Source organism: Podarcis filfolensis, assembly GCF_964270895.1.
Source record: "Podarcis filfolensis genome assembly, chromosome: 5".
NCBI lineage: Eukaryota > Metazoa > Chordata > Lepidosauria > Squamata > Lacertidae > Podarcis > Podarcis filfolensis.
Genome location: NC_139608.1, coordinates 68577217 through 68595238, shown reverse-complemented (window position 1 = coordinate 68595238; position 18022 = coordinate 68577217). Strand labels below are relative to the sequence as shown.

The 18022-nt window shown below is 45.6% G+C and overlaps 1 protein-coding gene across 5 annotated transcripts in view; it reads right to left on the bottom strand.

The window, feature by feature from the left end:
- Positions 1-16524, bottom strand: part of ADAMTS14 (ADAM metallopeptidase with thrombospondin type 1 motif 14) — a 71830-nt gene extending 55306 nt beyond the window's left edge. For 3 of the 5 annotated variants that reach the window (XR_014548140.1, XM_083614068.1, XM_083614066.1), the window contains exons 1-2: positions 15878-16351; positions 12729-13150 (exon numbers count right to left, since the gene is read on the bottom strand). Coding sequence is in view for 4 of the 5 variants with exons in the window: in XM_083614068.1 (XP_083470194.1) it covers positions 12729-13150; positions 15878-15965 (510 nt within the window). In the remaining variant the exon portion in view is untranslated. Of the gene's footprint in view, positions 1-12728; positions 13151-15877 lie in introns of all 5 variants that reach the window. The other 2 variants (XM_083614067.1, XM_083614065.1) reach the window with 2 other exon arrangements.
- Positions 16525-18022: the final 1498 nt, after the last annotated feature.

Here is an 18022-nt window from a genome sequence, read left to right as displayed (position 1 = left end):
ACTGAAAAAACAGTCTAGACAATTGATTCTAATGATCTGCTCCCTACTGGGCAATCTATTTTTCCATGTTATAACGCTGCCTTTGAACAGATTAAGGTCACCGAACTGCAGGTGGCACAGGGCCTCTGCTAATGAGTGGACCAACGCAATGTTGGTCCTGAACCTAGAATCATACTTTTAGAAAACAACACACACACACAACCTCTAACCTTTGCAATCACCAAAGTGTTCTTGTGAAGACCTGCCTCATTTGCACTCCCCTCTCCCGGGCTAGGAATAATAATTACTTCCAGGGAAAGGGCTCACACTGACCCCACTGTTCAAGCCACCCTGAGAAACAAAACTACATGTAAATCTTTTAAAAATTATGTATCTGCAAGAATGAAAGGGAGTGTTGACGTCATGGGCTTGTGTACACTTTTTGCTATGCTGTCCAGGAAAGAAAATTCAGTGCAGAGCTATGAACATGCATGGCTTTAAAAGAGGATTGGCAAAATTCACTGACAATCATTGGCCTCTAGTCTATTTTACCTCCACTACTGGAATAGGCAACCTGCTTCTACATTAGTTTATGGGAATCGCAAGGAGTGAGAATTGTTATTGAACTCCAGTTCTGCTTGTGAGTTTCTTCACTGTGACAATAGGATGCTGGACTAGATGGGCCTTTGGTCTGCACCAGCAGCGGCTCTTCCTATGTCATTAGGCTCCCAAAAATCATATTTAAATGACACATCTTGCAGTAGTTCTTTTTTAAAAAGGGGTGGGGGTAAGCATTTTTAACTAGATATAGTGAAATTCTGATGTGCTTTCAATTATCTTATTAGTCAAATGTTCATTTCAGTTAGTTTGTTTTTAGTTCTAGCATTTTTAATTGTATATCACAGGTTCTTTTTTTGCTGTTGTGGCAGAAAAAAAGCAATTTTAAAACAAACAGGACAATGCACTAACAGTGTGATTGCCTGCGCAGCCTTCTCAGGAACAAGCATCACACAGTTCAATGAGGCCTACTCCCACATCACAAGGTCTATAGTGTCTATAGTGAAGTGTCCCAAACTTCGGTCTCCAGCTGCTGTTGGACTACAACGCCCATCATCCCTAGCTAGCAGGACCAGTGGTCTGGGATGATGGGAATTGTAGTCCAAAAATAGCTGGCGACCCAAGTTTGGGAAACCCTGGTCTATAGCTTCTTCTACTGCATATGTCAATGGCAAAGGGAGAAAGCCTAAGAAGTCACCACACTGTCAACATAACAGAGCTTGTTCAGAAGACAAGCAACAACAGCAAATTGGGGGGGGGGTGTTAAAAGTTGTTCTATTGTCTTATTTCTCCCTCCTTTTCGGAGGAGGGCTAAAGGTGCAGACATGGCTACGAAATGTCCCAAAATGATCCCATACAGGAGCCTAATCCCCCTTATTTTCTCTTCTCCCAATGGGCCTGGCACCAGCCTTTTCAGCCAAGCACGTTTCTCCGCTGGAATCTCATCAGCTAAGCAGCTCTGGAGTTGGGAGCCAGCCCCAAGCCAAAGAGAGACTGGCTTGGCAGAAGCTCCTGGCAGCCCCCAGCACGGGAGGCTAGTAGGCAATGCTTCAGTAGACCCTGCCAACCTCAGCACCTCCCTGCCAGCTATCTTGGTAAAGTTGGGTCTCAAACATTTTAGTTGGCTTGGAGGTGATGAGCATATGACTGGACTCCAGCCTCTAGGCTGACGCGGGTTTTCTCAACGTTACACAGTAAGATAAAAACCCTGAAGCGTTCTGTGTATAGTGGTACTTCTGGTTACGTACTTAATTCGTTCTGGAGGTCCGTTCTTAACCTGAAACTGTTATTAACCTGAAGCACCACTTTAGCTAATGGGGCCTCCTGCCGCCGCTGCACAATTTCTGTTCTCATCCTGAAGCAAAGTTCTTAACCTGAGGTACTATTTCTGGGTTAGCGGAGTCTGTAACCTGAAGCGTATGTAACCTGAAGCATATGTAACCCGAGGTACCACTGTACACACAAAGACAGTCTAAATGTTCAGAAGCAGCATGTGGTGCAGAACTGCATGTCTGATGGGTCTCCATATAAAAGGTCAGGGGGTGGGGGCAGTGGCCTAGCATGGGTTGCTAGTGCCTGGGGCTGCGCAAAGTGGGTAGGAGGGAGGTACACATGTGCATTCAACTGCCTAATAACGTCCACGTCACCCAGGAGATCGCAGCCGCAGAGATAAGCAAAGAAGAGTTGTTCTGTTGTATGGAGAGGTCACTTCCTGGTTCGCATGGAGAGCCGTTTTCAATGGACCCCAGTGACGGAAGCATGCAGCTGAATTGAGGAAGCACCAGATGTTGAAATTTTGTGCCCCTAGCAATATTGCGCCCAGGGCAACCATACCTTATTCTCTGGCTTACCAAATATCCAGCATCTGCATGGCCAGCAGATGGAAGTAAATATCTTCCCCCACTCATTCAAGACAGGGTAGGTCTTATTTTGAATACACTGAGCTGTATTCAACTACCCTGTTCTGCTAGCAGAAGCCAGCATGAGGGCTCCCTTGCTAACACAACAGGGCTTTCCCCCCTTGTGCACCCCTCAAAAAAAATCCACTCTAGGGGCTTGTGAGAACGACCCCCCCCCCCAGAACAATGTGTGGAGGGAGAAGAAATGCTTGCACTGTAGGAACAACCTCCTTAGCACCACATTGAATTCCACCCAGTACGACCAAAAATTAAGCACAGTTGGTCTTTGTTATTTCGGATTACATGCTTGATAATCCGCCCTGCCCCCCCCCCCCCGGTTTCACCCACTCTATTACAAGTGTCTTTATTAGTCCATAGGCATAAGGGAAGGAAACTCTACTTCCTGAAGTTTGCATCTTAGACAGCTTCCATTACTACCCTACTTTACATAACTTTTGCACTGTATGCCTCATTAATCCACCCCAACAACTAAGCAGAACTTAATTTTAATGCTGGCATTCATTTTCAAATTGGATCCAGCTCTAGATAAGTACATACTGAATCACAGGTCAGTGTGGCCCTGCCAAGGAAACATCAGAATGTGGGCAGGTCAACTTTAGGTGGAAACAGCTTTTGCGGTAAGCATTCCTATCCATACACACACACACACACACACACACACACACACAAATGCTGGCCCTGACCCTCCCCAGGAACCAACAATTTATTTCAAGTATTGGCACACCCAGGGCCAACAAAAGACAATGTACAATGTACATATCACTGCTTTTCCTATGTGTTCATTGAATGATCTTTCAGCAGCTTCGGTATGTTTCATATTATGGAAATATTCCCCAGCCTCCTCCATCACATTGCATTCTCCCTCTTTGACACCACAGCAGCAGCAAATCGTGGGACATTTCCTTCTTAACCAATTCCAACCGATCAGGACTCACGTGGCATGTGAGATGTCACAGGGCTAGGAAACCGAACAAGGAAATGAGGCCAATGCTTTTCCACCTGCCACTGTCCTTCCATTCCTGATAGGGGAGTCTTGCAAAATTGGTGAACATTTCTACGCCCTTCATTGTCACTCCCTATTGCAGAAAGCGTTCCTGAAAACCAGAGTCCCATTTTGGCACATCCCAAGAGCGAATAGGATTGAGTTAAAACAGCCACACATACTGAACTGTATGACAGTTATTAAGCAACATCTGTACCAGCTGCAGACACAGCAATGTTTGTAAAGGGCCGTGGGGAAGTTAACTGCAACCTCCTATCCCCATCCATTAATCAAACTCCAGCTAGTTCCCATTACACTGTAAATGGAATAATGACTGGTGTGCACTTTTCACTTACAATGAGAGTATTCTAAAAAAGCAAAAAGACCTCAGAGCAGCCCATTCAATTCCTGCCAGGGAAGTTGGGCACTTAACATTTTGTAAGTGTGCCCATTTTAAAGAACGCTAGCTTTATTTGCATGTTTTGCCAGCTTGTGCACAAATGAAAACAAGCAGAAACGAGGCCGGGAGACTCAACAGTATTCCTTCAGAGTGTTTCTCCAAGCTCGATCCAACACCAGGAATTCAGCAAGTTAGGTACGTAGGAAGTTGCCATATAGACTAAGACTAATGGTTCGTCTCTACACTGTCTGGGTCTCAGACAGGAATCTTTCTCAACTCCACCTGGAAATACTAGGGATTGAACTCAGGATCTTTTGTATACAAAACATGCATTCTGGCACCAAGCCATGGTCCCCTCCCAGCTCTTATTTCCATCCTCCCGTGACCAGGGATGTCAGAATTCCAACAAAAACGGAAAAGTAAGCAGAGATTGTTGCAGTTCACACATTTCTCTCTGGTCAGGATTGAAAACCAGTCCAGTGAATAAAATCTGTATTCATTTATGTAGCTGCTGTTGTTTTTTGGTCTGCAAATGCTACATAATATAATTATAGTAGTTGTTGTTTTACACTGTTTTGCTGTTTTCTTTACACTAAATGTTATATAGGAAATGTAAATAGCCACATAACTTATGCAACTTATGTGCAGCTAGATAAACAAGGTAGTATTTGGCAGAAAACAAACTATGGTGGAAAACAAAAGAATGCTGACTGCGATAAATACAGGTTGGAACAAAAACAATAGAATCATAAAGTGGGAAGGGATACCAAGAGTCATCTACTCCCACCCTCTGCAACACAGGAATCTCAACTAAAGCATCCATGACGTAGAATCATAGCCTTCCTAGATACTTGCCCATGAGACTAGATGATCAAATGATAAATTGCCATTTCAGAGGCTTTCATCAGAGGTTAGAAGTGTTAAGAAGATGCAGTGATCAGGATTGCAGGACACTCCATGCACTCAGTAACAATGCTACCAGAGTTCAAAAATATCCAGTTTTGAATACAAGTTCCCTTTGCCCCAGAAAATAGTTTTCTGCTCATAAATTATGAACATTCATGCTCATGTGCCCGTTTTTGTGCCTCCATGGTCTACTTTCCTCTGAATTTAAGGGCTGTCACTAAAGTTGGTTAGGGAGGAGAAGATTTCCCCAATTCTGTCCCTCCTCTTTCCTTCCACCTGAATTTCAGTGTAGCTAAGAGAACACCTAAAACCAATTCTGGAATTTCACTTGCTTCACCTTGTTTGCACAGTCCCCTGTCACCACAGTGCACATATACTTTGATGAAACATTGCAAAACAAGAAATCGTATGATTGTCTGAAAAAAATATTATTGTGTGGTTTTCCACTGGTACATCAATGAACTTCTGAGCAATGATAAAAACACCACACAAAAAGAATCTTGGAGCAATTACACATACCATCACATAAAGACTGATAAAAAGCACTGTGCATCAGTTAAGTATTGCAAGGGGAACAAAAAGAAACTCAAGGAACTAAAAGCTGCCACATACTGCACAAGCACCCTACCGTGTTCAAAATACACATTCATTCATTCATTCATTCAAGGAAAAAGTGGGAATTCCAAGTGTGCTGGTTTTTCCTTAGAAGCAAGACTGGGTGACTCAGAAAATTCCGGAGGATATTTGGATGAGAAATTCAGAAGCATCCCCAGCATTTGTTGATTTCTGAAACAAAGAGTTCTACTTTGAGTATGCAGTTAAAAATAATAATACCCTGTCTCCTAATTTGTGATTTGAGCAATCAGTTTGGCTTGGAATTTCCTTGTTAGGAAAAAATAATAATGCATGCACCACAAGTGCAGGCACACACATGCAATCTCTCACAAAAGCCAAATTGGCTGTTACCAAAAAATAAATAAATAAATAAATTAAGCTCTAAGTCTGACTATTTGAAAAACACAAAACAAAACCCTTGCATCATGAACAGCAGACCAATGAACCGATTTAAAAGTTAACCTAACAAGGCAATCAATGTAAAAATATTGGCATGTGCCTTCCAGTTTGGTCTGCTGGTGCAGGTGACCTACAATAACCAATCATGCAGAGGGGGAAAGTCACCAGTATATAGCAGCCTGGTGGATTTTAAAATCCCAGCCTTTGCCTAGGCAATGTTTTGCCATTCCCCACCAACACTGAGAGAGCATGCATAGATCAGGAAAAAAGTTGTGCATGTATAATTTGTGGGGGGTTTAAAAAAAAAAGATCCAAGTGTTTGCCAATGCTGATCATAAATTGCCAGATCATTTCTAAATGAAGCTGAGGAGACTTTGCCTATCTCTAGCACAAGGGGGTGGGGTGGGAATCAAAAGCCCTCTTCTGTGCCAACACCATCTACAATGGAACCAACACCAGAAGCAAAGCATGCATTCACTTAGGATCAGCAATCTCTTTAGAGGTGCCGATGAAGCCATGTGCAATCTGAAAAGTGCTCTCCTCACAAGCACTTGCACTATTCCAGTGGATCTCAGAGCGCAACCTTCCACACGGCCAACTATTATGCCACTGAAGTGATTATGTCTGTTTCTGGAGGTTCTCAATTGCCAGTGTGTTTTGGACGCAATCCCAAAATAGAAGGTGACAACAAGGACCAGTGCAGCCTGTGATGCTCTCCAGGCTGTCTGAGCTCACTTTTCACTTGCCCTTCTAATATACATTGCATGTGGGCCATTAAAAAGTCAATACTGCAATCTTTTTCTTTTGTTCCCCCCTCCTATCCTTAGGGAAGGAAATAAATCAAAGCCTTTATGTTTGTAGTCTTAGAAACCAACATTTCCCTTGTCCATGCCTAGGGAACAAGAGGTTTAGTCCTTCAAATACTGTAGATACTATCACTTGAGAGCCCCGTTCTTTCATCTTTCTCTCTCTTTTTTAAAAAAAAATAATTTCTATTAAATTTTCCTTTTACAAATTCGCCATCTCAAAACAATTTTCACAAATTTCAGCTTTTTGGACTTCCACCAGCTTCTCCGCCAATCATCCATATTTTCCATTGTTACACATTCTCTATATTTGATATTGCCATTTAATATTATCCTTACAGTTCTATTTCTTTTTTACAATACACCTTTAACTTCACAAAGCCTCTTTAAATCCCACTAGCGTTGTTTGTTCGTCACATATGCTTTTCAGATAATCTGTAAACTTTCCCCAGTCCTCGATGAACTTGTGATCCCGTTGATATCTGATCTTCCCAGTCAATTTGTCCAGTTCTGCATAGTCCGTAAGTTTCATTCTCCACTCTTCAAGGGTCGGTAACTCCTCTTTGTTTCCATTTTTGGGCCATTAATATTCTTGCTGCTGTTACTGCGTATTGAAGCAGTTCTTTCAATCTTTCTCATTTGAACAACACGGCTCTCATTTAGCAGTTTTTTTAAGCCAATATGTGACACAGAAAAGTTGCTGTGACTGAGGATACTTTGGGAATACAACTCAGTGATTCGTATAATTTGAAGCAGCTATCTGAGACGCTCAACAGGACAGGCATTGCCAGAATGAAATCAATTTTGTAACAGAAAGAGGCAGCACACACGGCTGCTTCATTTGGAAAACGTTAAAATAAACTTATCCAAACAAAACGGAGAGGTTTTATGGAATGAAATAACTGAATGGGTGGACGGGGGTGTTTCAAACCTCCATTGATAGTCTGTTTCGATACAGGACAGTGGAATCCACCAAGCTGGAACCATGCCAGTCGTTTAATGAAAAGTCAGACAGTTTGGCACAGACATTACACATTGTGCCATGGATAAAATTACTGCCCTCTCTAGTGTTTCCTCAATAAATCAATAGGAGGGGAGGTAAAGAGGACGACACGCCAAACAGGACAGGAAATGCTGACAGTGAAATACGAGAAAACTGATAAAAACTGCTACTTGGAGATCATAAGGCAAGGAATCTCAGCTGCAAAAGAACAGTCCGCTGCAACTAATATTTCACTAAGATTTAAAAAGATCTGGAAGGGCACCAGCCAAGAAGAGAGGTAATTTCAGGCAGAGAGAGATAATTTATATTAAGCACTGCAAAAAAAAAATACCATAGCAGTTTGCAACAAAAATTATCAAACGGCAGCAAACTCTGCCTGCAAATAAATCCACCCATCTGGGAAAGCCTGTAAAAATAAAAGTTTTCAGCATCAGACATAATGCATACAATGTTGGAGCCTGTCTAACTGCAGTGGGCAGCATGATCCACCAATCAGGGGGCACTTCAGTGAAGGGCCTAGTCCAAATCACTACAGAATGAATCTCTGGTATAAGTGGCACAGCAAAGACAGTCCCCATAGACAACTACAGTGGACAGGTAGATACATAGGGATATCCTGGTCCCCAGTTTTTTAGGGCTTTATATGCTTAACAGAAAAACCTTAAATCTGGCTGGCTGGCATATTGGGAACTGGCAATAGTTCCCTCAGCACCAGCCCTACATGCTGACATAAGGCAAAGCTGGCCACAAATTGGCTAAAAAAAAGGTAAAGCACCCCTGACAGTTAAGTCCAGTCACGAACAACTCTGGGGTTGCGGCGCTCATCTCGCTTTACAGGCCGAGGAGCCAATGTTTCTCCACAGACAGTTTTTCCAGGTCATGTGGCCAGCATGACTAAGCCGCTTCTGGCGAAACCAGAGCAGCACACTGTTTACCTTCCTGCCAGAGCGGTACCTATTTATCTACTTGCACTTTTTGGCGTGCTTTCGAACTGCTAGGTTGCCAGGAGCAGGGACCGAGCAATGGGAGCTCACCCTGTCGTGGGGATTCGAACCACCGACCTTCTGATCGGCAAGCCCAAGAGGCTCAGTGGTTTAGACCACAGCGCCACCCGCCTCCCTCACAAATTGGCTACAGCCCAATAAGTGAGTTCCTCAGAATACATTTCTATGTCCCAATGGTGAGGGACTGATGAGCTTCACTCCCACCAGCAGATGGGAGAGCAATCAAACCTTCCTGGATGAAATTGCTAGAGTAGTGTGGTGATTAAGAACCTGGGGCTGAAATCACTTGATTTAGTTAATGTACCCGATTCAGTTAATGCATGTTATTACTGCTCACAAGTTATGCTTCCCCCACTTTAAACGTCACTACACTCCCTCCAGTTAGTCTAGATACAACATTGTTATTTATCAGAAATATTTATGAACTCTAAGCTTCGTAATACCACCACAGAGGTATACAAAAAACAAAACAAAAAAGTTTTAAGCAAGTAAAAACAGGTAAAACAGTTCTCAAAGGATATCAGTTACTCCCCACAAATAAACTCCTCCTTCTGGAAACGTCTGGGAAAACAAAACAAAAAAACCTTTTCCTGCATCTGACAAAATATATAGAATGTGGGAGCCTGTTTAATGTCAGTCACAGGCATCTCAAGGTACAAATGGGGAAGTCAAACCCTGGAGAATTCTTGTACTGAGCTCAATTGTCTGACTTGGTTCCCCCTTTAAAATATGGCTACAATTCTAAACATTTAACAAGAATGCTATTCCCCACGCCGTCCCCACAAATACCACTTGCTTAGGCTATAGGAAATCACCATCTTTCCTTTCTGCAAATCATGGGGCAGGGGGGAGAGAACTCAGCAGACATCTGGACACTGAAATGAAATATAGGGGCCGCAAGGGAAATTTAGGGCTCTGGCCAGATGAAGACTCCTGGGCATCTCCTTAGTTTGCTTACTCACTTGCCTAGAAAATGACAAGCAGCTGGCTGAGGGGCATATGAGCTACAGCTGTAGTGCTGTTTGCAAAATTGTACAAGACTTAGCTTTTCAACTCCATGGTAATTAGAACTTCTAATTTCCTAAACCACTTTGGAAAATCGGATCCCATGTTCATAATTACACAGTTGAGAAGGACAAAAGCATTCTGATGTAAGGGGCTAAAAGCATCTGGAGGTGTTCATTCCTACATATCCTGCAATTATTGTTGGTTTTTCACCTGATCTTTTATCTTCAAAGAGACACTGCTCTGTATTTTTACTTATTAAACACACCATGCCCCTGCAGGCCCAGGGTGAGTAAAACTAATTGGCAGGTTTAGGAAAGTCCACAGCAGACCAGGTCTGTATCTAGATCCTTGCTAGGCATGGATGAGTCCGCCAACGTCAGTTTCTCTTGCTCCAGTCTTACCTTCAACTTGTCTTGTCTTCTGCCCTCTTGTGTGGGTGAAAACTGTAACTAAAACACTTGGCTACTGCAGTGTGATAAACAAGGGGCAGGGCTGTGGTAAAGATGTGCCAACTTCAAGGCCTTGGAATTTGTTCTTAATTCTTGGAATTATTCTGCAGAAACAGAAATGACCTGCAGAAATATTACACTGGGGGCAACTATTTTTTTGTGCATGACTGCTGGCATTTGGGTCCTTTTGGACTGACAAGAGGGCAGAATGGGGGTGTAACTGGGGGGGCAGAACGGGGTGGGGTATAAGGAGGGCAGGGCACATTTATGTGTGGTCTGCTGACATGCACTGAGGCCAGGAACGGAACCCCACGCAAAATGGTCACCACCTGTATATACCAGAACTCACGACCCTCTTCATTGTAAACTGACCCATGCATTGGGATATAACTTCATCAATTCTCCCATAGCTAGCTTGGACAGGCATTTCGATCACCGAGCTATTCAACTATGCCATCTCAGCTTTCGGAGGGGCAATATTATCAGATCCCTAAGTATAGCCTAACACTTAGTACACATAGGAATAACCTTAATACTCCACTTTATCTGTATTGCTCGTTATATTCTGATGCAACAAAACTCATATTGGGACTAGCAGAATATTGAGGGGGGATGTCTCATTTCCCCCCTTCTCTGAAAACAAAAATAATAACAATAAATGGTTAAATGTAAGGAGTACTGGGCTGTAGAGAGGACCTACAGGGAAGAGCCTTACTACAAGAAGCGGGGCAACAAAAATATATATATATATCAATTTCCAATTCAAATCCAAGATGGTATTTGGCATGCAAAACTGAGCCTCTGTACCCACTCCTTTGAATTGCCAGTAAGTATGGCACATAAGGCCATACAGTCTAACTTGAAATCAGTGATGACGAAGAAGCAGCTAACAAATAAATACCTTCAAAATTCTCATATATTTGGAAATGTGCATAAATAGGTTTGCTATTGACAAAGATTTCAATTAACATAGGATATTGTTACTAAAACCACAGGACTTGGTACATTGCACAGTGCGCTTGGTACACTTTAAGACCTCCACAGATGTTCAGTCAAACGTGCAATGTTAGGATGGCACTGACTCGACCAACCCTGCATCTGTTTGTTCAGCATCAAAATTGCACAGAGACCTGCCAATTTTGCGGTATACAGACACTTCAAACTAGGGCTTCATGGGCTGTACGCCTACTGGTCTCATCTGTGACACTCAGTGTACAGGCACTGGGTGGACCTGATAGTAGTAGCCCAGGAAGGGGACAGGGCAAGCCTTCAGAACCCTAATATTCACTCTGTGTGTGTGTGTGTTTCAGTACAGAAGAAAATGGCATAGATGGCAACAGACCATTAAACACTTGAATATATTCTCTAAAAAAAACTTTGTTTAACGTAAAAGCTGAAACTTTCAGGATGCTGAATTATGTACCAAATATAGAATTCTGCACTTGTGTGATGCATTTACAAAGCTCCAGAATACATTTGAAACTAGCTCTGAGAGTGCAAGTGAACTTTAGAGTTGTTTTACTCCAGGCTTCCTCAACCTCGGCCCTCCAGATGTTTTTTGAGACTACAATTCCCAGCATCCCTGACCACTGGTCCTGCTAGCTAGGGATCATGGGAGTTGTAGGCCAAAAACATCTGGATGGCCGAAGTTGAGGAAGCTTGTTTTACTCCCAACAGCAGCAGCCCCTGCCCCATGGCAAACTAAGCTGGAAACTGAGAGTAGATTCAAGAACTGTTTGTGATATGGTACCCAGGGTTAGCGGTTGAATGAAGGTCCCACGAGCCATGAGACCAAGCAGGTCTTTGAAAACTTGCCAGACTTAAATATTTAGGATTCTGCAGGTGACTTGGAAGCATTTTCCAAAGTTTGAAAATCAACTCAGAATCCCTGAAGTCATCATTGCCTGCAGGTGCCTCAACTGATCCGGCAGTGGTTCATCCAGGCTACCATTCTCTTTAAAACAGCAGCTAGGCTGATGCTCACAGGAATAACCTAAAGCTGGCAGCATGTGCTTCCCTGAGATTTATCTATCAAGACCAATAGTTGCAGGTGAACCTATCCTATCCATTCTGCAAGACACTCTAGTTGGCAGAGTTACCTTTTAACCAAAAATAAAGTCCAGCCTGGCTAGCAGCAAATATTTTGTGCTGCGTAAGAGCCAGAAGTCTGATAAAATGAACAACAGTTCTTGAGTAAAGCTCTTTTGTGAAAAGCAGCATTTCCCCTGAGCCCCACTAAGGCACAAGACTAGTGAGATAGCTCCATTGTGCTCTATTTCACCCACTGTTGAATGAGAAACTGAATTGTGTTCTTACTTTGCATCCTGCCAGCACAGGTGCTGCTGAAAAGCAGGGCTGCTGAAGATCAAAAGGAAAAGGACTGTGATGTCAGCAGAACAATGGGAATTTCCTTCACACCCACTTACCTGCTGGTATTCCCCTACCCTGATCTGCCAGATCTTCAAACAGGAAACAGAAATTTTTGAAATCTGAAGTTGGCAACTTTATCCCCCAATATCCGTAACAAATATAAGGTGAATTCCAGAATACACGCTCATAGCAAAAAAATTATTTGCAAGGCTCAGAGGGGCTTAAGTAACAAGGCAAAGACAGTCCTACGGCTGGGAAAACAGGATAAAGGGATTCATCTCTTCTGTGGACAAGAAGAAGAGGAAGAAGACTCAATCCGCTTTTGCTTACCAGTCCATCACAATTACTGATGGCCACTGCGGCACCTGGCATGCCCGAGACTCCTCCTGTAAAAGCACAGTCCTGTTGCAGCGGTTCCCGAAAGACTTCCCGGAAGTCCTCTTGCCACTCAGTCAATGCGCCAGGTGACACCAGCCGCCGGTTGGGCTTCAGGCGAAGATGCAGCTCCTTTCCAAAAACAGTAACATTGAAGTAGTACAAGCGATTCCCAGGCACGCCTTGGTTCAGAAAGGAGGTGCTGCGGGCAACCCTGCGCCGGCCTGGGTGAGGTGGAGGAGCGGGAGGGTGGGTGGCTTTGCCCCTCCTTGCTGCCACCGAGCCAGACACCACGTGCGAGAGGAACCGTCCCTGGCAATCTGCACTGAAGGGCACAATCACACCATATTCACTTAGCTTTCCAGACAGGAGCAGCTCTAGTGGAAATAAATACAGATAGACATACTTCAATACATTCAAAGCAGAGCGGGGCGGGGAAACCCCTTTTTCGTAAGCGTGTGTTTGAAAAGCCTTTGCTCCTCTCAAGATATGCACACCTGCGGCTCCAGCCTCACGGGGCTTAGTCCTGCAGTTAGCCATTCATTGGCCCATGGCAAGTCACACTACTTTCCAAGTGAGCCACCTGAAGGAACTATCACACAAGGCATCCAGTAACAACACAAAGGCAGAGCTGTATGAAGTCTGGACAAATGTATACATAAAAATTATACAACCAAAACAGACGAATTCTGGCACCCGAATAAATTAATGCACATAAGACACATTTGCAAAACCCATTTCATTGTTTTAAATTTATTCTGCAATTTCAAGTGTTTTGCATAACTTATGCTGGTTTTGCTAACCATGTGGGTGGATCAAGGAACTATGCAGGGCACTGAAGTCTTCTCCTACCCAGTTCCACCACCACACCAGACACAAGTTCCAGGAGCCACACTTTTTTAAAATCTAAACTTACAAGTCTGTTTTCACCAATCCAAAGAGTTAGAAATAACACACACACACAAAGGGGCTGTAGCCAACGAAGTTTGACTCAAGAGTAGCCCCCCTGAAATTCAGGGGCCAACGTTTGTCACGTCCGTTAATTTCAGTGTGTCTACTCAAAGTTTGACTACACTCCCCTATAAGAAACTTGTTTTATAAATTAAAGCTGAGAATCTCAGGAAATTCAGGTCTGTTCCTCATAAGTGCTTTATGCACTCTCCCCCTCCCCGTGCTCATGTGGAACTGCGGAACACAAACAGAATAGACACATTTGCTGAGGGCTACATATCTGGGTGGGCTACTACATAATTGTGTTGGCCTGCAAAGGTTGTAGAGACACTTTACTTTTTACCTAGATCCATCCTTCACCCAGTTTTTTTTAAGAGTGGTTCTTAAATTTAACTACAAACCTTCACACTTTTGTTTCAGAGTAAGCCAAAAGAATGATGGCTGCAAACATTGATATTTCTGGAGAGGGGCAGTTCTGTTAAGTGAGAAGCTATTGCTCTTCTTCCTCCACCTGCAAAACCTTTATGATTTCCCCCTCATAAACTGTAGCTCACAAAGCGTCAACTGGGCATGTTCAACACAGCAGAAGAAATTCACACTGACACGCCCTTATGCTTCTTGCATGCCCAGCTAACACCAAGCATCCAAAGTATTCATTGTGCAGTTTCCATGTCACACTGTTCCTCTAAAGTAGAGAATCCCGCTGAACTTAAAAAAAAAAAAGTGTGTCAGCATTGTAACATACTTTGGCAAGGCTTGCAAAAGAATCCCATGTGTTAGCTCTGTATTCCAATTCCTCAACAGAGCTTAAACAGCACTGTTTTAGCTACTGCATCAATTGTCAAAATGAAGCTTTTAAAAAAATGCACTATGGAGGTGAACAGCACTGCCATCTTAAAAAAACAAGAATCTTTGAAGTGATGCACTCCTATTCCTGCAAACTGTTTTGCCTTACTGACTGCCCATCTCTGCACCCTTCAAATGCAGCAAAGGTTTTAAAATGGAACCTGTTTAAAAATACTTGGGCAGCAAGGTAAATGGAAAGAACTCTCAGCCTACCCATCAAATGTCATCAGTCCAGCTGAAATCCATTAACCTGCCTTTGGAGGAAACATGCTTAGGATCGGAGGTATAAAGCTAATTTGGAAAACCTGACTCATAGAGCCAAAACACAGTGATAAGTTTAATTCTGTGTTTAGGGCTTGCCATTTGTTTCAGGGCTCCATCCCAACTTAATAAGGAACAGGGGTGGGGACTGTGAGTTTTTAATTGGAGTTCTCCCTGTCCTGAAAAGAAAACATATCGCTGGTAATATGGGAAATGCTGGATCTCCCCTTCCATTTTTTTAAAAATTGTTTTTATTAGAGTTTTGGGGGTTGTTGGTTTTGTTTTGTTTTAAGAAACAAAATCTTTAAAAGCCAGGAGTGGGGAAATCAGAGGCACCTGAAAATGGCTCCCAAAATCTGCCTTTCTTATCCTGTCCTAAGCAGGATTAGCAGATAGAGATCTCGAATGTCTAAAAGTCAACATCAAAGAGTCGTTTTTGTTTGGATTCCCCCTCCCCGCCCCCGGCCCACCTCTAAGGTACAGTCGGGGGCAGGGTACAGGGCAACGGGTGCCTGGAAATGTGAAACCTCGGTGTTTCGCAGCATTTGGTGCAACACTTTGGTACTTGATCAGATGGACGACAGAGGACCGGCCAAAAACAAAACAAAACGCCGAACTGCACTTCCGCGCGATAACCAAACCAGCATTTCCATCTCTCTCGGGCCACTGGGTCAGGCTGGCGAGAAGACGCATTTGCATTCATTCCTGGTCGCCGTTTAACGCGGCAGCAAGAACCACCGGCGCCCAGTGGAGCTCCTTCCACGTTTTGCCGGTCAGAAAGCCCTGAATTCAGCGAGCCTTGATCTCCGGCAGCGGGCAGCGCTGCTGGATCGCGGACCGAGCGCGCGCCTCCCGGACCCTGCCTCCTGCTTCTTCCTTCCAACCGAGGCCAGTCACCAGATGCCCACCCAGGAAGCCCGCAGGCAGCGGGACCCCGAGAGATGCAAAGGCGCGCGAGGCGGGGCGGGCAGGTTGACCCGCTTCCCTCCCCCCCCCCGCTCCTTTGATTGCTCGCGCCCTTCCCGGCGCCGCGCGCTCCTTCCTACCTTGGGCTCTGGCTCCCCTGCCCGCGGCGAGCCAGCAGCTGAGCGGCACCAAGCAAGACAGCATCGCATAGAGAGGCGGGTAATCCATTTGCGGAGGCTCGCCCGGCGCGCCACGCGGGGACTCCAGCGCCCGGCCAGCCCCACAAAGCCGGGAGGAGGTGAGGAGAGCGAGGACGGAAAGTTGCTCCTTCGGGTCGCCTGAGGGGCTGCTGCCGCGGAAGCCGCGCGCTCCCAGCCTGGCGCGCTCCCCTTCTCCTACCTGCCTGCCGCCGCCGCCTCCTGCTGGCCCGAGAAGGGCGCTCTGTCAGCGGGCGAGGGCAGGCGCCGCTCCTCCTCCTCCTCCAGCCGGCCCCGTCTCCGCGCTGCGCCCGGCCCGGGACGAGTGCCCTCCATGCACTGCGACGGGGCAAGGCGCGCAGCGAGCGGCCGGCGGAGCGGAGGAGGCGCTTCCCGCTCTCGAGGCGGCTGCCAGCTGAGGAGAGCCGAGCCCGCGGGGGGGGGCGGGGGCGGGGAGGGCCGTGACGACGGCGACGCCTCTGAGTGACAGGCGGGCCGCCGGCTGGAATGGGATACAAAGGGGAGGGGGCTGCACACAGCCCGCTCGCCGCCGCCGCCGCCGCCTCTCCCGCGGGAGGCACTCGCAGAGTGGAGAGAGAGAGGACTTTCCATTGCACGTGGCGCTTCCAGCGCTGCGCCACTTGCCATTGGCCGGCCCCGGAGCCAAGCCCCGCCCCCCACTTTCGGCGAGGGTCGTCCCACCCCCGCCTCTAGGGCTTTTGCCGATGGCACCCGAGACAGGCGCAGCGCAGCACGCGCGCATGTCGCCACGCAGCCTGGGCGCGAGACGCGCTTGCCCGTCTCCTGGCAGACTGGCGGGGCGAGGTCCCCACCTGCCCTGCTCGGTCGCCTCGGAGGTTTGAAGCTGCTGCCTTGGTCCAAGCCAAGCTGGTTGCAGCCCCTCAGAAATGGGATCGGTCACCGTTTTCATAAACGGGCAGGGCGTTCCAAAGTTTCTGCCAGCCTGGGGATGCTAGGACTTTTGTTCCTTCAGTGCGTTTCTGTACATGTGCTACTCAGAAATAAGCACCGTTGAGACCCAGGAAAAAATTTGTTCATGGCAGTTTCTGCTTCTAAAAAATCCATCAGGTGGCTTAAAACATAACAAACCTTTGGTGGTGTTGTTGTTTTTTAAAAAGCAAATAAAGCCAATATGAGTCCACACAGGGTAGCGTCAGAAGTAATCGCTCCTCACAATTGCCGGATCACTGCAGTCTGCTCTCCCTCTAGGATGCAAAGTATTTGGTGTTAGAATTCTCCTTGGGCTCATCCCCATCATGGCTAAAATGGTTGGTAGCCATTTCAAGCTTAACGGCCTTTTGAGCAATGTATATATGTCTAATACTCAAGTGGCGGTCAGGGGTGTCAGGATTCGGCACATTGAGCAGACAAAACCAATAGCAGGTCTGGTTTTGGAATGGGGTGGGTTCGGTAACCCTGCTGGACGATCTTTGCTTAGAGATGGACAGATGGAATGTTATTTTTGCTGCTCTTACTGGACTTCTAACCAACTTCTGACACTGTGGATCACAAAACACTCTTAAACAGTCTACTCTAGAACATCCAGTTGTTGGTGCTTAGATCACAGCATGCACAGAATCTTGGAAAGGCCATCTTAACCTAATTTGCTGCTGATGCAGGAAACCCAGCGCTAAAGCATCCCTAGCACCCAGTCTTGCATGCCTCCTGCTGAAAACAGCAGCCATGCCTCTAGCTCTCACCCTTCTAATAGGTCTGTGCTGTGATATCAGGTGTGTGACACTCGGCATTGCAAACACAGCAGCCTGCAGCAGCCACTGCCAATGGGTGCACAGGCAGGAAAACGCATACCCTTATGACATCAGGAGAGAATTACTACTAGACATTGCAGAAGGGAAGCTTAAAAGCACAGAGTTGCCATTTTCAGCAGCTCCTGGTCCAGACTGAGATTCTGAAAATGTATGCCGACTTCTGCTTCCCTGCCATTTATTTTCAGTTTGAAACATATAAGAACAAAGGGAGTGACAGCACCAAAAAAAGACCAGTGGCTTTTCGTTTGCAGGAAACTCACCCTTCCGAAGGCTGCACTGAACTTCCTATGACTTGGGA